Raw genomic sequence first — 24,028 nt, 5'->3', positions numbered from 1 at the left:
CATATTTACAACACAATCCTATGCATGTCTACTCAGAAGTAAGCACCATTGTCTTCAATGGGGCTTACTCCCAGGAAAATATTGTAGGATTGTAGCTTTAATCTACTTAAGTTAGTGAGATCCTTGTGCTTGATGCCCCCAATTTAGACTCCAATTTAGTCAGCTTCTTTCTCAAATCTCCTCATGGAGGTGGTGGTAAATCACACACTGGCAAGGCCTATGCATGCATGGCCAGCCCCAGATTGCTCTGAGAGGAAAAGTCTTATAAAACACAGCCTGGGAAAACATAGACTAAAAATAACTATAACGATTTCTATAACTCTAACAATTTCTTACTTAAACTTGGGTCCTGGTTCTGTATCCTCATGGCTGGGTTTTCTCCAGCAGCCATTCACTTTGTCTCCCCACTCAGCAGGTCTCTCTGCAACTACCCAGCAGCAAAGCCCACAGGAAAGAGAGAGAGAGACTCTGCCAGTCCCATGATCCTTAGTGGGAACACATCTGATTGGCTGGCAGTTCTTTCCTCCCACCCACCCCCAGCTGAGATATCCTTTTCAGACCAGGCCCTAGGAAATGCACTTTAACAAAGACAACAATAGATAAATGAAACACAGCTGTTTCATCACAAATATATAAGAACAATTAGTGGGCTTTCAAAAATTCAGTTAATAGCTCATTTTCAAATTGTCCCCATTAAAAATCAAATTGCCCCCCTCTGGGGATGGGCCCCACATTAGGAACCACTGGTCTAGTCTTACCTGATAGGACTCTGTCTCTCCCTTGTCAGTTACTTTGTGTCAGAAAAGAAGCACATTATATCACCTTGACATATAATGAATATAACTATATTTTCTTTCAACAATCTATTTTTAGACTTGAACTGTCTTTTCTTTTTGCAATATTGGCTGAAATTTTTCAGACAGGAGACCAGGAAATTTTTCTATTATACAGCATTGACATTTTAAAATTTACTCTTCAACTTTCTTATTTAGCATTGCCCTGTTTCTACCGTGTTTCTCATATAATAAGGCCGGGTCTTATTTTTTTTTGAGCCCTGAAAAAATGGCTAGGCTGTCTTTTTGGGGGGTGACTTAATTCCCCCCCTTGCATCTTCGGGCGGGCAGCGACGGCTTGGATGTTGACCTCGGTGTTGGTGGGGCACTTCGTATCGGGGTCAACGCAGGCAGCACCATATCCGGGTGTGCAACAAAAGTACTTCCTAATGGCAAGCCCCCCCACCATTCCCCCCATTTTGCATGTTTTAATATAGGCCTTAATTTGGGGGGCGGGGCTTAATTTCATTTCATGCCTATAAAACATGCTGGGACTTCCTATTGGGGGAGGCCATATTGTTGGAGAAACAGGGTAGAATACCTATAAATTGAGGGAAAATACTTGGGGAAAATGTTTATTGGAGGACAAAGTAATGCCTGATACAATTTTGAACCAATCTTCAAATTAAACTATTAGTAAAAGAACAGATCAGGGATAGATTACATGTGATGCGGTTAGGAGTTGACTTGATGGCACAAAATCAATCATCAATTATTTAAATTCAAGCATACAATATAATACAGAGCCTGATCTTGAGCTGAATAATCCTATCATTCACATTTGGTGAAAGTGAAAATTCTGGTTAATTTAAATCCTGCTTTTTTTCCCCAACTAAATGTAAGGCCTGGAAGAAGGAAGTACAAGTCCAAAAACCATATGTTAGTATACATTATAATGCAATTATATATTACAAAACATGTTGGCTATACCAGTGGTCACCAACCAGTGGGCCGTGGTCGATGAGAAAATGTTGGTCCACAAAGAAATGCCACCCCAAAGCACACCCCCAAAGCAATTAATCCAGGATGCAGGGGAACACAAGGCTGCTCTGCCCACATGGCCCGGGATCACAAGGCTTGTGTCGCTTGCATTAGGAACAACACGAGGTAGTGAGGGGAGGGGGAAAAGGGGGAACTTGCCTGGCCACCGGGTTGCTTCTTCCGCTTCTTTCATCTACCGCTTTTGGCTGCACACAAGGAAAGCAGCAAAAGCCTTTATTTCTCTCCCCCAAACTCCACCAGAAATGAGTCTTTGCAAGGCATCCTGCTCCAAGAGACTGCACCAGCAAAGACTCATTTCTGGCGGAGTTTGGGGGAGAGAAAGGCTTCTGCTGTTTTCCTTGTGTGCAGCCTGAGAACGGAGCTCAAAACAGACTAGGAATGGGGCTGCCCTGGAGGGGGTGGGGGTGTATGAGGAAGAGAGAGAAAGAAAATCACCAGTACTCATCTCTTTCCCCTTCCCCAAGAACGGAGCTCAAAGCAGGCTAGAAATGGGGCTGCCTTGGAGGGGGTTGGGGGGGGGTGAGGGATCTGTGTGTGTGAGAGAGAGGGGGGGAGAGGGGGAGAGGGGGAGAGAGAGAGAGAGAGAGAGAGAGAGAGAGAGAGAGAGAGAGAGAGAGAGAGAGAGAGAGAATGAGAATCACCAGCCCTCTAAGGTGAGTTAATCTCTCTCTCTCTCTCTTTCTCCCTCCCACCAATGTCAGCAAGCCACCTCAGTCAAAATTCACATTAGTGGTCTGCGGGATTTAAAATAATGAGTTTGGTGATCCCCGAGGTCCAAAAGGTTGGCGACCCCTGGGCTATACAACAGTTATCTAACCATGAGAGCCAGTGGACAAGGAAGTATATATAAAATGCGGTAATCCTTAGACTGGCAAAAATTGTGAATAACAATATTCTAAATAAAGAGTTAAGTTAAGGCAGAAGTCTGCTCATCAAATCTACTTCTGTGGGTCTGGAGATTATAGTTTGTCCCCCCGAGGCTAATGTTGGTCCCCTGTAGAAATCATTGATAGATCCTACTCTAATGGATAGTTTTGTCTTCAATCTGTCCTTATTGCAGAACTGTTGGTTGTGCCGTAGTTCCAGAAGATCTTGGAGGAAATAGTTTATCTGGACCCCTTTCGGTCAGGATTCATGCACACAAATGGGACAAAAATAGCACTGGTCCCACTTTTTTATTATATATAGAAGGAGCACGAAGAGGTAATGTGCTTATCTCTGCTCTGCTTGACCTCTCAGCTGCTTTTGATACCATGAACCATGGTAAATTTATGAAAGAGCTTTGGGATTGGGAAGCTTAACTCTCTTCTTCAAGGCTGTTTCCAATCAGTGTCAGTTGGGAACAAGATATCTAAACCTCAGCCCCTGCTTTGCAAAGTCACTCAAACGTGGATGCTTTCTATACCCCTGATTAACATATATATGAAATCACTGGGTGAGATCATTGGGATGAAATATCATCAATATGCTGATGATACTCAGTTGTACATCTCTATACATGGTGAATTAAGCAATGCTGTGACTGTCCTTTCTTGTTGCCTGGAGGCTGTAGAGTTGTGGATAGAGAACAATAGGTTAAAACCAAACTTTGGCAAGCTGCAGTGACTTTGGGTTCAAGGTTCCTTTTTTATTGGAGTATTACACTTTAACCCTGATAACAAAATTAAATCAGGAAAGAAAATTTTGATCTTTACTGATTACTGTACAAAATATACTATGTAAAATAGATCAGGAACAAGATAACACATACTAACTGTAAAAGACTGTGACGGAAAGTTATAAATATTAGTTGCAAAATTATTTTTCAATCACTACCATAATTGAAAATGGTCACTATCTGAAGCAGTCATTAAATGAGGACTACCTGTATAGACAAGTGTATAAGAGAGGCACATTTTCAAACATAACATCTTCAAGATATTTAGGAATTCATTGGTTAAATACTATGAATTAAATTTGGTATTACAGTTGCTTCCATACACTTTGCAAAATTAGATTTACATGGAACTATACATCACTTGTTTAAACAGCATTTCTAACAACTTATTACGGTATTTTTATTGCTTGTTCTATTTTACTGAAGTGCACTTTAGAAGTGCATAAAAAGGATAAACGAAATATTCCAATCTCAAAACATCTGATTTCTCCTTTATAGAGTTGGTCAGCATAGAAGTTTAATTATTATCATCATCTATGTAGTTCAAGAATGTCTCCTCAAGAAATTTCAAGATACCTTGGATGATATCATAGCAACCACACCAGAAGCAATTAGGTGGTTAGCTTCTATAGATATCAAATTATAACATCTATACCATTGCAATTCTATGACTCCATATTATGGTATTTTATTTGGTTTTATCTTAATATTTTATATTCTGTACTACATTGTGTGTGTGTGTGTGTGTGTGTGTGTGTGCGCTGACACTTTATTTAAACTAAATTTGTGTAAGTCACTGCATGATTTCTGAGATGCCATATGCTAAATAAGTATCTATGGGGACTCTAAAATAGAATTTATAGATTTATATCCCTTTTCCAAAAAATGAGAAATGTCTTTTCCCCAAAAGATAAAAATATTGTCTTACCTTAAGGAGATTTGTCAAGTAATTCTTCAGAAATTCTTTAAGTCGTTTGTACAATTCTAAGCCAACAAACTGAGCTCCTCCAGGTGTTTGGCCTTTTTTAGATTTAGAAGTGGTTACACCAGCTCCTCGGGCTTGATTAGACTGATGTACACTAGTGCAGTAGTTATAAACATGACTGATGGAAGAATTAAGGATATGTTGTATGCTATATATTACAATTAAACAATAAATACTGAATGAACACTTTCATAATATATATGCATCCTCAATACCATATCACTGAAATTAGACCACCAAATCAGCTAATTCATACCCCACTAATTCAACAAGAATTCTATAATTCTTATTATATTCTTTGTAACAGTTGTTATCAATATTCTTATACCATTAAAGCAAATGATGAGGATGAACAATGGCCCAGATGAGAGTTCATAGCAGAGGTATAAACCTGGAACTCCTGATTCATAAATTACAATATAGCCAATTTAGACTGATTATTTGAGAGAAGTTTCTGAACAATAAGTTGTACAAATTATATTGGAAATCACATTATGTCAAGGGTGTTTTTTGTCTTGCAATTGGTAACTTTCTAATTCTACTCTTTGCATGATTACCAATAAGCAACATCTTTAAGTATGACTGCCATATAAATTTAGTTTTGTAATTGTTTTTAATTGTTTTCATGACTGTTCACCACCCAGAATCACTTGCCCAACTGGGACAAGTGATGATATGATAACAGAAATGAAATGATAGAAGATGTTAAAGTTATAGGAACCTTGGCGGGGGCGGGGGGAGTGATCATGCAATATTTGGAATTCAACATTATCCAAGCACAAGCAATAGAGCAAAGTCAAACCAGAATCTTAGGACTTTAAGAGAGCTGATTTCAATAAACTTAGAGAACTTGTGAAAGATTCTATGAATATGAATCCCCAAGGGAAAAACAAACCCAAGAAGCTTGGGCAATTTTGAAAAATGAGATTATAAAAGTCCAGTCTAATATAATTTCAATGAAGAAAAATAACTGCTCAAAAGAAACCAGTATGGTTGCACTAAGAACTCTGAGAAATTGAAAAACAGAAAGTATAAAAAGCAGAAAGAGGGTCACATAACTAATGCAGAATATCAGCAAATAATCCAAGCCTGCAAAGACGAAGTCAGGAAAACTACGTCTCAAAATGAACTAAGGCTTGCAACAAAAGTAAAAAAATAACAAAAAGTTACTTTCATGTAAAAAACAAGGGACAAAGTCAAGGAAATGATTGGTCCATTAATAGAAGAAAATGGCAAGAGGTGAAGAGCAACAAGGAGAAAGCAGAACTGCTTAACTTATTTGTTGCATCTGTTTTTCATACAAAAGGAAAAAACAACCCAACTATCAAAAACAGCACCATAAAAAAACAGATTAGGAATACAAGTTAAAATAGGCAACAAAATGGTAAGAGAGTACCTGTCCACCCTAGATGAGTTCAAATCAGCAGGACAGGTGGATTACATCCCAAGGTTCTGAGGGAACTGACAGACATGATCTCAGAACTACTGAACATATCTTTCAAAGATCCTGGTGCACTGGGGAACTATCAGAGGACTGGAAAAGAGCAGATGTAGTTCCCATCTTTAAAAAAGGGGGAAAATGGATCTAGGAAACTGGACCTCTCAGTCTTACAATACCTGGGAAGGTTCTGGAAAAGATAATCAAGCAACGAATCTGCAAACACCTAGAGGCAAACAAAGTCAAATGAAAACCGAGGATGGGTTTGTCAAAAAAAGATGTTAGATAAATCTTACTGCATTCTTTGATAAAGTGACAAAATTAGTGTACCAGAGAAATGCTGTGGATATAATTTACTTGGACTTCAGTAAAGCATTCAATAAAGTAGACCACAATCTACTACTTCATAAGATAGAAAAATGTGGGTTAGACACCATCACCAGCAGATGGATTTGTAGCTGGCTGACAAACCACACTCAACATGTAGTCCTTAATAGAATTACATCTATATGGAGGGAAGTATGCAATAGGGTATCTCAAGACTCTCTGTCTTAGGTCCAGTACTCTTCAACATATTCCCCAATGATTTAGATGAGGGGATAGATGGGGAACTCATCAAATTTGCAGACAACACCAAGGTGGCAGGAATAGCAAACACTTTACAAGATAGGCTTAAGATACAGAAGGTTCTTGACAGACTTAAACATTGGGCACTATCCAACAAAATGAAATTCAATGGTGGAATAAAAAGGTTCTATAATTAGGCATGAAAAACCAAATGCACAGGTATAATATAGGTGGCACATAGTTTAATAGTAGTAATTGTGAGAGTGATCTTGGAGTCATGATGAACAATCATTTAAATATGAGCCAGCAGTGTGCTACAGCTGCCAAACAAAGCCAATATAGTTATAGGATGCATTAACAGAGGGATAGAATAAAAATCATATGAAGTGTTAATAACACTTTATAGTGCCTTGGTAAAACCACACTTGGAATATTGCAACCAGTTTTGGTTGCCATGATGAAAAAGATATTGAGACTAGAAAGAGTGCAGAGAAGAGCAACAATGATGATTAGGGGACTGGAGGCTAAAACATATAAAGAACGATTGCTGGAATTGGCAATGCCTAGGTTAATAAAAAGGGATGACATGATAGCAGTGTTCCAATATCTAAGTAGCTGCCACAAAGAGGAGGGAGTCAACCTATACTGCAAAGCACCTGAAGGCAGGACAAGAATCAATTGATGAAAACTAATCAAGGAGAGAAGCAACCTAGAACTAAGGAGAAATTTCCTGACAGTTAGAACAATTAATCAGTGGAATAACTTGCCTCCAGAAGTTGTGAATGCTCCAACACTGAAAGGTTTAGAGAAGAGATTGGACAATCACTTGTCTGAAATGGTATAGGGCTTCTGGCCTGAGCAGAGGGTTGGACTAGAAAACTGCCAACATCCCTTCCAACTGTGTTATTCTGTATTTTGTATTCTGGGCAGCTACAGAATCTAATTAATTAGATATACAAATAACAAAGGCCAACAAAACATATACATGATGCATTTTGCAGTGGGAAGCAAAAGTGGATTGTACTGAAAAAGAGTATCACCTCACAAGAACCTGATTGATCCCTCCTATAACAACACACTGCAGATACTTATACCAACATCCACCCCTACTCACCACAACATTCTGTAGAAAGCATGCAGTGGTAGCCAAAATCAGACAGTAGTAATGCATTTAAAAAGTTAATATCCCAAAGCTCACATTGCTTCAGTTATGAAACAGAGTTAGAGTATGATGATGAAACCATTAAAGCCACTTATTTAGGAATACTTGTTAGGATACGTATAGAGTTCCATATATCTGGACTTTGCCATACTTTGTCTTGTATAAACTTGTTGAATGCCAGCTCTTAGGTCATCCCATATCTGATCAAGACCAATCTGTTTAAGTCCATGAGGATTCTGACTCCTATTTGACGACATTTTGAATTTTCTGCAAAGTCTTCCAGTGTAGCAGTGAGAAATCTAGTTAATCCTCCATCAGAGGTAGAAATAAATCAACATTACAAATTCTATCAGTCTTCAGAAAAAAATGTTTTATATGAAGGCTGTTATTGTTTCACAATAAACTCTGTAAGGAAGGAAAAAAAGAAAACAGATGTTTATTCAATTGAGAACTTAAATTTAGTAATAGCTAAAAAAAAGCCTTCATAAAACTGTAACATCATATGTGAATAAACCATGAGAGATTTACAAAAGGTTTTATTATAGTCATTTCTATTCTTTCTTAGCTTCTTTATTATTATGTAAAGGGGACCATAAATATTCAGGCTCGCCACATTCTAGCAACCAGAATGGAGGTAGTATAGATAAGGGGGGGGGGGTATTTTAGCTAGGTGAAATTTTTTTCCCGTGGGAAACAGAGTGTGTGTCTGCCACTGCCTGGAGGTGGAGTTTGGAGTCATCAGACAGATGAACTGTGACCTGATTGGAGAATGTGACTATCGGGAAAAGTTTCAAACTTATGCTTTTACTGGGTATAATTCCGGGATCTGATCATATCCAGAACTACACCAAACCTTACCAATTTGATATGTTCCTATTAAAAAGACTTTGTTTGGAAAATGGCTGGGTTCTTTATGGGGACATATTACTTGGAAATTTGGCATTATTCCGTATCTGCATTAAAAAGAACCCAGGATGGGATTGCTATCCAGCTCCTGAGCCCTGGTTTACTCACTCAGGCAGCAGCGAAGATTATGGGAAGATGGAGAAGAAATGGAAAGCCAAGGAGCCTGGCTACAAGTGCAAGCTTTGTGGGGGGGCCTGCCAGAAGCTACCAATCCCAAGGGAGACTGCAAGTGACCGCTGTGGTTGAGGACATCACACGCCAGATAGAAACCTGTCCTAAGTCCCCAGTCAACTAAGCCACCGGAGGGGAGATCCAGCTGATGGAGAGGGACCTGCTTGGCCAAGCAACACTCCCCAGCCCACTAACTGGTCACTCCTTAACTGCATCGAGGGAGTCATGAGCAACGATCTTAGAGTGGAAAATGTCAGGACCCATTGACCTGGAAGAAGTTTCAGAGTGGCAGTACTAGATGGCAATCTGCAGCCAGATGTTCAATGGCCTACCAGATCAACTTGAGCAGCTCACCCTCGGCCACAAAATGAGAAATCAACCACCATGGCAGATACCTCCTAGGAACAACCGAGCTACTCAAACGTCCAGACCTTCAACCAGGGGCTTCACACACTTACTGGGGGAAATAAGTCCTCCCAGGAGAGGCCAGTCTACCGTCAGAGATCTACTGATCAATCGCTTGCTGCTGCGCCTGGCCCACAGGAAAGTGGGACGAAGAGGAAGCCCACAAAGACATCACCGAGGCACCAGCCCACCTCCTCAGCCACATCTCCCTCTGGCAGACCAGATACCCCAAGGTGGCCATTCTACCCAGGCAGGGAATGGGTTCAGGACCATGCCCAAATAGTCCCAACCCCAGTGCCAGCTCCACTGCCACAGCAGCCGGCTGCGTGAGCCAATGTCCCACCATCATTCAAGACAATGTTTGGTGGAACAGCCGGAAAACTCGCTTTCTTCTTGAGCCAAGCCTGGTCCTACATTGACCACTATGGAGAGGAGTTCCATGAGAACAGAGAAACTGTCTCCATCCCAGGAGATAATTTAGAAGACGACATGCCCGATTGGTTCACCCAGCTCCATGATGAACTGGACAATGTGGATAATTTCCTTCATGAACTTCGGGCCCACTTCAAGGATTCCTCCCGAGTACAAGAGGAGGGGCAAAGATTAAACTCATCTGGTAAAAGGGTCGCCCACTTAAAGAAGTTGTACCAGAGTTCCTGAACGGATCTTAATGCACTACTTCAAAGAGTGAATCAATGAGGAACTATTAAAAATACGCGTCTGCCGGGGAATGCCCGATGATTGTATTCTCGAGTGGTACAGAGTTGCAACAGCGATGAGACAACAAGCTAAGGGAACATCGTAGGACAGAGCCAGAGAAACAGCCCTGGAGGCAACTTGGCCACTGCATCACCCTGCACCAAAATGTGGAGTGTCCAAAGCCAGCTGCTGCCACCTCCATCAAGTGTTTCCACTGTGGGCAACAGGGCCATCAGGTCTCCGAGTACTTAGCACCAGTTCTGGTTCCTCAAGTGAGAGCATCCGCTCCATCCAGAGCAAGGAGACCAGTCGAAAACAGAAAATTTTCCTGCCAAGCCATGGAGATCTCCTCCCCCCCATCCATAGGGGAGGGAGGAACTCCGGCTTCAGGATTGCCACCATACGAGACACTGACAGCAAGGAAGATGATCCGATGGTGAGTGAAGCCATCTAACCTTTCATAATCCATAAAAAAATTAACGGTGACTAGGATAGGGACAAAAACAATATCATAGATACAGGCTGCACATGCTGCCTTATCAGCCCATCCACTGTGGATAGATTAGGCATTGACACGAAACCACTAAGAACCCCCATTCGGTTTGAACAGGTAGATGGGATTGTGATATGGGGTTGCCCTGCCACCCTCATCATCGAAGAACTAAAATAGAGATGGAAAGCATTGAGAATTGATTTGCTTTATACTGACAAATGGCAAAAATGACAAGAGTTGGCCATTTGGGCCTTACTTGGCTAGACAAATGGTGCCCTACCATCACCTGGGAGGGGGCTATCGCAAAATCAAATTAGCGTTCAGCCCCAAACTGTCTCCTGATGCTCCAATGAGCCAAATTGTTGTTGTTCTCCAGGAGCCTGTGCAGATGGCAGCGGAATCGAACAGTGGGGAAGAATGGGGATCAGTCCAGGAGTCTAGAGAGGACTCAGATGAGGGTCCTGTGCCCAATGCAGAGATGGGGCACAGACCATCTGGGAGTGGGGTGCTGCCTCTGGAGCCTTGGAGTCTGGCAGCAGCGAGGCAGAGGACTCAAGGGAGCCTGTTCCCAGTGCATGTGTGTGCAGAGCTGCTAGAAGACAAGAGCAGTTGAAACAAAAGGGGCAACTCAGAAGTAAGGCTGGGAGGTGATTGCCCCTCCCATAAGGTATAAAGGACAGGCAAAAATGACAAAACCTTTACAGGAAGCAAAGTCGTTCATTTGATTCATTCTTGAAGCTCTGTACTTTGGTTGGTTTTTGTTCTAGTTTATTTGATACTTCTGTTATTGGCAGCACTTCACAGGAATGAAAGATAGAGGCTTATCCTGAGGGACTGTTTGAGATTCATTACCAACTGGGAATGAAAATAATTCCCAGCATTGCAATAAAAGACTTGTTTTTAAAATAAGCATGTGCGTAATTACGGTCTTGGGAAATCTTGGTCAGAACACAAATAGCCCACAAAAGCTCACAGAAAATCGGAAGCAACTCATGGCCACGCCAACAGAATAGCCCCCAGGGATTCCATTGATCCCAAAGGCTTACATAGACTTGAAGTGTTTAGTGAGAAAGATTGCAATGTATTACCACTCACCGACCCACAGACTGTGCTACTGAATTTGTAGAGAGGGATAAACTACCCAAACCAAAAATGTATTCCATGACTCCCAAAGAAGTGAAGGAACTAAGGGAATAGATTGACACCAACCTGGCCGGGGTATCAAAGAACCAGCTAAATCCAGAGTAGCTGCTCCCATATTATTAAAAAAAGAAAGATGGAGGGATGCGATTATGTGTGGACTTTAAAGGAATAATGCTGTGGGTGTACACAACATCTATCCCTTACTCCTCATGAAAGACATGCTAGGACATTTGGCTAAAGGAAATGTATTCACCAAATTAGACCTCCGAGAAGCGTGCTACCGAGTCCGCATCAAAGAAGGGAATGAGTAGGCAGTTTCCAATTCAGAGTAATGCCTTTTGGATTACAAGGAGCCCCCAGTCTTCATGCAGCTGATAAACGAGGTGCTGCATAAGCCATTTTATCACAAATTTTATCTAAACACTGATGGATCAAAATTAAGGGTTAAACAATGATGTATATTCATAACATCTAATATACCGTTTATGCTTTTTAACTGCAACATTTAGAGAGTATCAGGCTACCATTCCCCACCAAAAACAACTATTGAATAAAAATATTTTAAACCATTTTTCAATTATATTTTATGCTTACAGGAAAATTTGACATTTAGTTTTGCCTATTACATTAGTTGCTGCTTAGACCTTGTTTTTCAGTACTGCCTCTTTCAATAAATATTCCAATACAAAGAACTTGCAAAGAATTAGTCCCTAATATTTGCTTTAATGTTTCTTCCATTGCTTTCAAAGTTTTAGGTTTTAGGCCTCCGGCTTGAACTGGATGCTTTTTACTTTTTGTAGAGTGCCTAGAAAATATTAGTACTACATAAATAATCAATTCCAAAATTCTATTTAAAGTACCTGTACTACAAAGATGACCAAAATAGATGAGACTGAAATGATAATAAAGAAAATAGCAGGAATTGAAACTCCATGGCATGTAAATGAACACCAGTTGGGTTTTGAACTGAATGGAGCTTGCACCATTGTGCCCTGTCAGCTTTCTGTCTGGGATTCCTGGTGCACGCTGCTCCATGACCCTAGAGAAAGGTTGGGCTGCCATTTCCCACATTTGACCTTTTGTATGGGAATGGGGTGGGGGGTGGCTGCTTCATGCCAGACTTTGGAGCTTCTTGGAATTTTAGGTATAGAAGGTGGATGAGGATAGAAAGGTGGATGAAGAGAGTTACAGTACCTCTGTGTTTGATTTTAAGGGCAAAAAAAATGTCAAGTGACCATATTTTCATCATCTGATCCCATGGGAAATGCAAAGGCTGTAACTTTTGAGTGCAGGCTGCAAGTCCCTTTGTTCTGCACTGTCATAATTTTGAATGATTGTGAATGAATTGTTATAAAATGAGGACTGTCTATAGTTCCAAGTCATCTGCATTAATTACTGCCAAAACCTGGTTCAAGCATAGCCAACTTTCATCATATAGTGCATATGCTTTCCCTCAAAGAATCCAAAATCTAAGTCAGTGGTGAGACCCACCACTCCACGCGCACCACGCGTATCTGTGCATCTGTGCACGTCTTCTGTGCTATCGCCTGCGCATATGCGCCAGATACCCGACAATCAGCTGGTGGACGGGTGGCGCGCATGCGCAATGTGGCTCTTCCAGGTGACCTCTCACGTGCTGGCAGAAGTGGCTCTGCGTGCCACAGGTTCGCCATCACGGATCTAAGTGATGAAAATCAGACAATAGTATTTTCTTCTTTCAAATGTTACATAGACTTTATAAATGCCCATTGTATTCTAGGATTTACTATAGGTTTTCTCTTAAAACAACATGTTTTAATACAAAAGTGGTGTTTTGGGAACGAGTTTATTATCTCACATCCATACTCCTTTTTTTAAAATCTTGTTTGCTGTTACTTGCAAGTTGTCCTATCATTTCTGATTGTATTTAACTATGGGGCTTTCTTGCTGGCTATGTAATTTTATCAGAGAATACTGAACACATTTTTGTTTCAAATGAATTCATATACGTTTAATTTATTTTACTTCTAAAATAAAAAAACGGAAAGAATAAATCAAGTTCATGCTGTAAATCACTGTAATCTATAATCATAATGCTACTGTATTACATTGCTCATAAGTATTTGCCAACAGAACAGAACCATATTTAACTGTAGGTTCAAGTGGAATATATTTTACAATTTATGAATAAATCAACTAAGCTAAGAGGTCAGTATAATTCTAGTGTTCAGCAACCTATAAAATTAGGAGCCAATTCTAAGGAAGAATTCAGGGGGAAAAGCAGACAGTTTAACACATCAATGTAAATTATAATTAATATTACATTCAGACGACCAATTTTCCTAGTACTAACTTATAATACTTAATCAGCATCAGCCAATCATCATTGTGCTAGTAACAAGTACAAGTTTTATACACTGCTCAAAAAAAATAAAGGGAACGCAAAAATAAGACATCCTAGAACTGAATGAATGAAATATTCTTTTTTTTTTTTTTGTAAATTTTATTTGAATTTTCACAAAGAAAAAAAAATACAAATAAAACATCTTTTTTGAAAGTAGCGTAATCCCGGGTTACATTTCTTCGTACAGACACAAATTCGATTTCATGCTCATTTTTATATTCTATTCCATATCTTATTACTGTTTTACATTTTCAGCATAGCTTCTCCCCTCTTTTAATTTTTTCAATTTTATTTTAATTATCTCATCTCAATTCAAATCATTATATTTATATTTTTTGTCTGTCCTGTTTCAATTATCTATTATCTTTTCTCATTAAACAAAATTTCTCCTGTAGTTACTGATTGGAGTATGACGCCTTTATATATTTTAAGTTTATCCATTTAACTCTTATTTAGGCTTCAATATATACCCTACAGTTATAACATTCAATATATTACATAACTTCCATTCGGATTCTGCTTGGTACATTCTTAAAATACACACTATATTCTTAAAAAAAGAAAAAAATATAAATGTATGTAATTAAAACAACACATTCCATTCCAATTCTATCATTAATATTAATATTCATTAAAATCTTAACTTCTTTACCATTACTTTTCAATTAAATATCATACTTCTATGGGAACAATTATAAGTTTTCCATAATTAATTCCCCCCCCCCTTCACTTATATTTTATAAAACATTAACTAATTAAAATGTTCCCGTTCCTTCCTAATTCAATTTTCTCATTTATTTTATTTCACTTATTTTATTAACAAACATTTCACTAAATTACACTATTTTATCCCTCATTTTAATCAAACATTTTTCTAAAGTTATTTCTATTACTAATATAACAATACAATCTTATGTACCTTTACAGAATCCCTTTTTCGGTTAAATTTTCACCCTAAATAGGTCCTGTTTCTCTATATCTTGTTCCGGTCCTTTGTAACTTCTTTTCCTTTCCTTCTTCCCTCTCTTCTTCTCTCTCCCCTTTTTACCCCCTTCTCTCTCTACCTCTATTTCTCTCTTCTGTATTCCCCTTTTCTGTTGCTTTCCAGTATTATACTTATCTTTCGAATTATTTTTCTTTTCTTTGGTTGTTTTTTTAAGTCTTAAATTCTCCATTCTCTTTCCCCCCTTTCCTTTTTCTGCCCCACATAAAATTACTTGTTCATTAAAGGTGGCTTTTTCTTTGTCCCAGTCTTCTTGTTTTGCAGACGTTTTTGTTGTTTCTCATAGTTCCAAATCTCCATTTCTAAAAATTGAAAAACGAAGCCAAAAGAACCCCTCCCTTCTTGTGCATCATCTTTGTACTTTTTAAGCTCCATTTTCAATTCATCTAGAAGTGATGCCATTGTATAAATTTTTAAACAACCACCCGATTAATTTTAGTCATTCAAATGTAGTAACCAAGAATCCAAAGATCACCAAATAATCCAAATACACGCAGGCTGTTTCTTTTTGTTCTTTTTTCACTTTCTCTTCCTGGGGTTACTGTTTAGTTACAAAGTTTCAGTTAAAATGTATCTTTTAGAAGTCTTATTGAAGTATTTAATATTCTTATTAAATACTTTGTTCATTACATAGTTGAATGTGCTGACAACAAACTCACACAAAAATTATCAATGGAAATCAAATTTAGCAACCCATGGAGGTCTGGATTTGGAGTTACACTCAAAATTACAGTGGAAAAAAACACTACAGGCTGATCCAACTTTGATGTAATGTCCTTAAAACAAGTCAAAATGAGGCTCAGTAGAGTGTGTGGCCTCCACGTGCCTGTATGACCTTCCTACAACGCCTGGGCATGCTCCTGATGAGGTGGCGGATGGTCTCCTGAGGGATCTCCTCCCATAACTGGACTAAAGCATCTCCCAACTCCTGGACGGTCTGTGGTGCAATGTGGCGCTGGTGGATGGAGCAAGACATGATGTCCCAGATGTGCTCAATTGGATTCAGGTCTGGGGAATGGGCAGGCCAGTCCATAGCATCAATGCCTTCGTCTTGCAGGAAATGCTGACACACTCCAGCCACAATGCATTGTCTTGCATTAGGAGGAACCCAGGGCCAACTGCACCAGCATATGGTTTCACAAGGGGTCTGAGGATCTCACCTCGCTACCTAATGGCAGTCAGGCTATCTCTGGCGAGCACATGGAGGGCTGTGCGGCCCCCTAAAGAAATGCCACCCCACACCATTACTGACCCATTGCCAAACTGGTCATGCTGGAGGATGTTGCAGGCAGCAGAACGTTCTCCACGGCGTCTCCAGACCCTGTCACATCTGTCACATGTGCTCAGTGTGAACCTGCTTTCATCTGTGAAGAGCACAGGGCGCCTGTGGCAAATTTGCCAATCTTGGTGTTCTCTGGCAAATGCCAAACGTCCTGCATGGTGTTGGGCTGTAAACACAACCCCCACCTGTGGACATTGGGCCCTCATACCACCCTCATGGAGTCTGTTTCTGACCGTTTGAGCAGCCACATGCACATTGTGGCCCGCTGGAAGTCATTTTGCAGGGCTCTGGCAGTGTTCCTCCTGTCCCTCCTTGCACAAAGGCGGAGGTAGCGGTCCTGATGCTGGGTTGTTGCCCTCCTAAGGCCTCCTCCACGTCCTGATGTCCTGTCTCCTGGTAGCGGCTCCATGCTCTGGACACTACGCTGACAGACACAGCAAACCTTCTTGCCACAGCTCGCATTGATGTGCCATCCTGGATGAGCTGCACTACCTGAGCCACTTGTGTAGGTTGTAGACTCCATCTCATGCTACCACTAGAGTGAAAGCACCGCCAGCATTCAAAAGTGACCAAACCATCAGCCAGAAAGCATAGGAACTGAGAAATGGTCTGTGGTCACCACCTGCAGAACCACTCCTTTATTGGGGATGTCTTGTAAACTGCCTATGCTTTCCACCTGTTGTCTATTCCATTTGCACAACAGCATGTGAAATTGATTGTCAATCAGTGTTGCTACCTAAGTGGACAGTTTGATTTCACAGAAGTGTGATTGACTAGGAGTTACATTGTGTTGTTTATTTTTTTTGAGCAGTGTATTTCTTCAGTGAAGACCTGATGCAGAAAATTCATCACTGTAGGTTTGGGCAATAATAAAATAGGGAAAAGATTCTCAAGTACATAACAATAGACAAAAACTAAATACTTTATATTCCTCTCTTAAGTATATGTTCATCTTTGGAAGTACAGGTAGTCCTCGACTTACAACAGATCATTTAGTGACCAAATTACAACGGCACTGAAAAAAGTTACTTATGACAGTTTTTTACACTTACAACTGTTGCAGTATTTCCATGGCTGTGATCAAAATTGAGATGCTTGGCAACTGGTTCATATTTATGAATGTTGCTATGTCCCAGGGTCATGTGATCCCTTTTTACAACCTTCTGAAAGCAAAGTCAATATATAGAAGCCAGATTCACTTATCTTAATACTTATTATCTTATTAGCTGCAGTAATTCATTTAACAAATGTGGGGGGAAAGGCTGTAAAATGGGGTAAAATTCACTTAACAAATGTTTCACTTAGCAACAAAAATTTGGGACACAATTGTGGTCATAAGTCGAGCACTATCTGTACTGAGCAGCTATATCAGAGCACAAGAATATACTGCCAACTTCTAAAAACAGCCTAATCTTTCTCTGAATTTGCTAACTTTCTATGCAGCTATAATACAATCCTAGGAAAAGATAAGTTTGATTTCAGGAGCTGCTGCTAAAAGCTACATATATGACTCTGCATATCCAAATATTTTTCCTTCAAATGTGAAGCACTGCAGAATCCAGTATTTTATTACTAGTTTATTACAATTAATAATAAATCATCAGCACTTTTGACATCCACCAAAGATTTCTAAAATAAATATGAAATTACAAACTTCCTAACATAAACACTGCATACAAATACATATATAGCTTTGTTTTTCAAATAAGGCTTTATGCCAGATTATTGTAAGATGGCCAATGTGACATCAATTTAAAAAAAACAAAACAAGAACATATGGGAATATTAACAGCAGTAAAAATTTCTACATTCCTAAAAATTGAGGTATTAAAGGCATGAATAAAAGTGGCATTGAGCAACTTATGAGTAAAAGTGGCACTGAATCATGGTGGCGCAATGATTAGAATGCAGTATTGCAGCTAACTCTGCCCACTGCCAAGAGTTCAATCTTGACCAGCTCAAAGTTGACAGCCTTCCATCATTCCAAGGTAGGTAAAATGGGGCTCCAGATTGTTGGACGCAATATACTGACTCTGTAAACTGCTTAGAGAATGCTATAAAGCAGTATGAAATGGTATATGTGCTACCAGGATTTTCAAATGGCCTTTGATAAAATTTCTCACCAAAAGATTCTTCAATAAACATAGAATAAGATCACCTGTCTTTTTACAGATTGTTAACTGATTAAAAATGAGAAAGTTAAGATCCCACAACAATGGGCAATCTCCTCAATAGATAAAGAGTAAATAGTATAGTTCATTAAGGTTCTGTCAATAAAGCAATGAGTCAGCCGAATTTGTAAATTTTTGCCGTACTACTCAAGATGATAAAAAGGCAAAACTAATGTGAGTGCTTCAAAAAAATCTTTGTGAAATATGGGAAACTCAATCATTTAGAAATCAGGGCAAAAAAAATAAATCTGTTCTTGTATGCATTGATCTCAGCTCTCTACAGAAAAAGCAGAAAAGAGTTCTATTGTTAGAGTGGACAGATAAGTGAAGAAACTAGATCACTGTCTAGCAATTGTGAAAATAGCAAACTCCAATCTTGTGTTCATTAGTAATGGAACTAAAAATAAAACTTTCAATACGGTATTGTCTTTATTCAGATCTATAGTACATCTTCATCTGAAATACTGTGCACAGTTCTGATTTCCAATAATAAAAAAAGACACCAGAGCTAGAAAAATGCAGAAGCAGGCAACTAAAATGATTAGGTTGAAATATTTTATTTTCTAAAGTCTTTTGAAGGTTTGAGGCTACTTAGTTCATTAAAAAACTAACAAAGACAGACATGATTGAAGGGTATAAAATTATGCCTGGAAAGGGGAAAGTGGTTGAGAAGAAATGTTTTATTCTGTTATATCATTAAAAATAGTGATCTTTTAATGAAGCTGAATTTTTAAAAATTCCAGAACATTTTAGAAAAAACCAAATTTAGAAAACCTGCCCAGAAAAAGCATAATTCATCTATAAATATGACAACCATCAGTTTATTTATTTGGTGTATGGCAAATACATGGACTTATAGTGGTTCAAATGTTAATGTCCAGTCCACACAGCCATTCAAGGAGAAGGTGATCTATGTTGAAAAAAATCAGACATTGGGCTGGTGTAAGGTCTTGATGGACATTTGGATATAATGTGATGGATATTTTGTTGAGTTGCACCAGTCACACTGAGGGGTAAGAGACAAGATCCCACTTAAACAATGAGTCCTGGCAGACACCATTGGGTACGGATCCTGTTCAGAGTTGACCAATGCTGGTAAGGAAGGTCAAAACCTGGCATTTTTTTGTGTAGGGTCATCTGTGTAACTGCCTGCATCTGGGCATTCAGCAACTCATTTGGCTTTCCACTGTATATTGATGTCAAAGTTGTTAGACAGCTATTGAGCAAGTGCCAAAGAGGGCTTCCTGGATTTAAGCCTGCCAATTGATAGATGAGGAAGATCAGCGTGCATAGGAAGAAGTTGGTTTCTCATAATTTTGTTGTACTCCTTCACTAAGGCTTCTTGCCTTTGTAGAGCTGGTGGTGTAAAATGGCTCAAGATGGGGAGCCAACAAGTAGAAATAGATTTTATACCACTTATGATCCTCACTGTATCATTTAGTCTAGCATTGATCTTGCTAGTGTGGCAGCTATTAAGCCAAATAGGGGCACAGTATTCAGCTGTGGAGTAGACCAACCCTAGTGCTGATATTCTGAGAGTAGAGGTTGAGTAATTCTGATGATTTTAAAGGAAGTTTAGATACAATTATGGAAGACAATTTACCAAGAAATAATCATCTTAACAGCTCAAACTATTTCCAAGTTTACTATTTGCAGGGAAACAATGTCAAGAAAGAGGCATGTCTCCATCTCATCTCCACTGAGTATCCTAAGGAAGCCACCATTTTTTGAGATACAGAAACAACGAAACAGACACAAGAGTTTTAATAGCATATAGTATTTTAAAATTAGTCTTATAATTAATCTCATGTTTAAAAAAAACAATATTACTGATACATCCCTTAGAAAACTATTTTAGTAAAAAAAGTTTCTTCAAGGGGTAAGTTTTTACATGTACTAACAATATTCCGTTTCATGAAAAGATGGCTCTGCTTTTGCTAATTAAGGTCTTGTATAATACTCAAGTTTACAATTAGGTTAATTTGTTTAGTGTTGAAAGTATTATCACAGATGTGCTCCAAAATAGAAAATTCTTAATCACAGAGGTTCACAAATTGTGAATTCAAGGCATCCCCCATCCTAGGGTTGAAAGCAATTTTGTGGGAATGGGAATTTTTAAAAAAACCTACCTTGATCAGGCTTGGATACCAAAGTTTAAACAATGGAAAATTCACTCTCGGATTCAGCTCCTGCTTTCAACATACAGATTACCCAGGTGTAAGAATCCATGTTATATATACATGAAAATTTAACTATATAAATATATTCATTACTCAACCTTATCTTCAGTAAAATTCATTTTATTCATAGGTTAAAAGTCTGCACATATCATAGGAGCACAAAGTCCGACAACTCCTGCTTTACCATAGATGCACTTTTATAAATTCTATTGGAGAATCCTGATTTTTCTAAAGTACATTACCAGACTTACAGCAAAATCAATACAGAAGCCCAAGGCAGCCGAATACTCTTGCCATAAAAAATTATATCAGCTTAAATATGTCTATTTATTGTAGCTATTTCACTGGACACCAAGTCATTCTAGTTTTAGAAGTGAAAACAAGCTTTTAAATAATGCCTTTTGCTACTTCTCCAGTTTAATAATAATATCAACCTTTATTGTCATTATGTGTATATATATATATGTATATATATATATATGTATATGTATGTGTGTATATATGTATACTCTTAATCTTACACAGGAAAAGACCTGAACACATCTAGACCTACCTGTATGTATGTATGTAGGTCTAGGTGTGTTCGGGTCTTTTCCCGTGTAAGATTAAGAGTATCTTGGTAATGTTTCGGCAAGGTCCCACTCGCCATACTCAGGCTGGTGCTTTCGGCTTCGTGCCAGTGCAAGTAGTGTATGATTGGAGCTGCCGTCTCTCTATAAATACTGGTGGTGGGGGCTGGTGTGCTGGGCTGGTTGGCTGCGCTGCTGCCTCTTGATTGGTTGATGGAGTTGATGTTGGTATAATGGGCTGTGTGATGGCCTTGTGAGTTTTGTTGTGGAGATATCCTGGGTCTTGTGCATATATATATATTTGTTTTCTGAGGTTTTCGCGGGTATTTGTATGTGGATCTTTGGTTATTCGGGTGAATAACCCCCCAACCAATCAGATCACAGCCAGGCCCCCAACCAATGAGAACACACCCCCACCCAATCAGAACACAGCCAAGCCCCCACCCAGTCAAGTCGCACTCCCACTGGCAGTTTAAAAGAAAAAACAGCTGCAAGCTCACATTACTCCAAGAAGCACAAAGCCAAAGACACAAGCCTGAAGATGTCGAATGAGATTTTGTCGAAACATCACCAAAATACTTCCAATTTTACGCGGGAGAAAACCCGAATAACCAAAGATCCATATATATGTGTGTGTGTACACACACACACACACACAACAAAATTGATTTTGCTCCTGCTCCTGCTATCCATAACAAAAATACAATACAACATAAATAATATACATGTTTCCATGTATGGAATGATTGTAGTTGTATTTACGAGCCTGACAGTCCATGGATAAAAGCTGTTTTTAAACCTGTTTGTCCAGCTGGCTAAACTTTTGTATCTTCCGCCCGATGGTAAAAGTGAGAAAAGACACTGACCAGGATGTGAACTGTCCCTAAGTGTCTTCACTATTCTTAATATATCTTGATATATTAACATATCTTAGACTTACATATATTAGAATTGTCATATCTTTGAAACTTAAACCTGAGACATTAGCTTGAGAGACAGCAACTGATCATGGATAAATAAATAAGACTGAATCCTGTTTTCTCCAGTTCCCTTATCTAAGAACTAATCAACAAACTTCAATGGTTTATTTTATTTCTATACTTGAAAATCACAAATAAATACAAACATCCTATGATGCATATATTTTTGAGAGAAAATTGTTTTCTCAATCCACACTCACATTCCAAGAGCTGCAGGAAATAACTATAGGTTTCACATAACAATCAGTAAAATGACATTTATAATCATTAATTTACTGTGCTACTTTCCTAGGTACAATACCTAGTACCAATAATAATTTCCATGTGATGAAATTCAACTGCACTTCAAAAGATAGGCTTTCATAAGTTTGCTTTTGTTGATTAGGAATTTAATTAAAAGCTAGAACTTTAACCTAAAGCTTTACTCTAGATAGATGCTATTTGTCACTAGAAAGTGAAACAAGAAATAAGGAAAAATCCCCATGGTGGCCAAGAGTGAAACAGAAAACTTAAAGAAGACAATATATATATGTCAATAGTTAAAAAGTTAAATAGGCACAATGATGGTATGAATAGCTTGGGAAAAGTACTTCACTATTGGAATAGGAATTTGATGCAGAGGTAAAGCACCTGCCTATTTCCCAGGCACGAATTTACATTATTGGGTCCTTCACTATTTAATCCTGAAGGGCTGGGGAAAAAAACTAAAGCAGGGAAAATTTTACCAGCATAAATCGTTATCAATTCAACTGGCGGCAAACTTCAGATTTTTGCCCACTTGAATAACGCAGATACCCACTTCAACACCAATCTCTTGCATGCCGAACACGGAAGAGGCAAGACCCCCAAGTCCTGAGGAAAGGGCCACAGTATGAGATTTACGGGAGGAGCAGGGCAAGGCGCACATTCGAAGGCGGAACACACCAGGCCAACGGCAACTGAAGCTGGGGAAAGCTCAACGGGTGAGTAGTAACCAAGCAAGAGCACAGCGAGGTGGAAGTGAAAAAAAACGTTGCACAGAAGAAACACGGCGGCATTCGGGAGTCGGCGCGCAAAAAAAAAAAAAAAAGGTTAAGATCAGGGCCCACAGGAAGAAAGGAAGAGGCCGCTCTGCTGACTGACTCTTGAGGCTTTGTAACGCGCTACAAAAGCGGGCCGAAGGTGATTCGGGGCTATCTGCTAGCTGTCGGCAAAAGACGCTGCCGCCGCCGCCGTCACATTGGGCCGCCGGCCTTCGTGAGGGGCCTACAATGGAAGAGCAGGAGAGGCGGCCGCGGCGCGATAAAGCAAGCAGTTCTTAGGCTCCGCTCCCTCTTTTCCCCCTCCGCCGGTTCAAAGGAATCCGAAACAACACCCCACCGGTCTTCCCGACGGCACGCTCAACCTCACTTGACCCGGTTCAGCTCGCTGCGCCACAACCTGGGACCGGGCCTGCTACGTCCATCCTACTTTCACGGCTCCTCGTAACCTGTGCCTCTCCGACCGTCTTCGTCCCCTCCCTTCCCAGATAGGGCAGAGGTCTCCCGCCCGTCTCGCCCCTGCTCACCCCCCACATCGTTCGTCCCGCAGTCAGACAATCATCCAGACAGGCCCCGGCACTCTCGTTCCTCCACCCTCGCGAGCCCGCCTCTTCCGGATCCGCCGCCGTAAAACTAGCGTCATCCGCCCTCGTTGGCTCGGCTTTATCTCCTAAACGGGGCGCGAGGGCGGCCCTTCCTCAGACACTTTCTATGCGCCCCTCCCCACGTCCAGCCAATCGATAAGTGTCCCGGATTACGTCCTTTGCCATAAGTGAACAGGAGAATAAGGAAAGAGTTAATTCGCCCCTTAATTGGACAGATTCCTTTTTCCAGATGGACCGCCAGAGATGTGCGCACCCATTACGTCTTGTTGCTCAAACTCGTTTTACCCATTTATCTCTGTGCTCCCAGCAATAATTAAACCGGTTTAAAGCGGAATAAAGCACCCAATTTCAAACAACCAATAAGGCCATACCATC

General features: G+C 39.7%; 1 protein-coding gene across 3 annotated transcripts in view; it reads right to left on the bottom strand.

The window, feature by feature from the left end:
* The window catches only part of CUL1 (cullin 1), a 70,936-nt gene extending 47,282 nt beyond the window's left edge, over positions 1-23,654 (bottom strand). Inside the window, exons 1-3 of one of the 3 annotated variants that reach the window (XM_026681927.2) lie at positions 23,389-23,654; positions 7,762-8,049; positions 4,421-4,595 (exon numbers count right to left, since the gene is read on the bottom strand). In XM_026681927.2, the coding sequence (XP_026537712.1) occupies positions 4,421-4,595; positions 7,762-7,901 (315 nt within the window). In that variant the 5' untranslated portion in view covers positions 7,902-8,049; positions 23,389-23,654. Of the gene's footprint in view, positions 1-4,420; positions 4,596-7,761; positions 8,050-9,075; positions 9,208-23,388 lie in introns of those variants that run through there. The other 2 variants (XM_026681926.2, XM_087947028.1) reach the window with 2 other exon arrangements.
* Positions 23,655-24,028: the final 374 nt, after the last annotated feature.

Source organism: Notechis scutatus, chromosome Z (genome assembly GCF_049901735.1).
Source record: "Notechis scutatus isolate UNSWTSFEM ecotype Mainland chromosome Z, rNotScu1.2, whole genome shotgun sequence".
In the NCBI taxonomy this organism is placed as follows: Eukaryota; Metazoa; Chordata; class Lepidosauria; order Squamata; family Elapidae; genus Notechis; species Notechis scutatus.
This window is presented reverse-complemented; position numbering and strand designations above follow the sequence as displayed.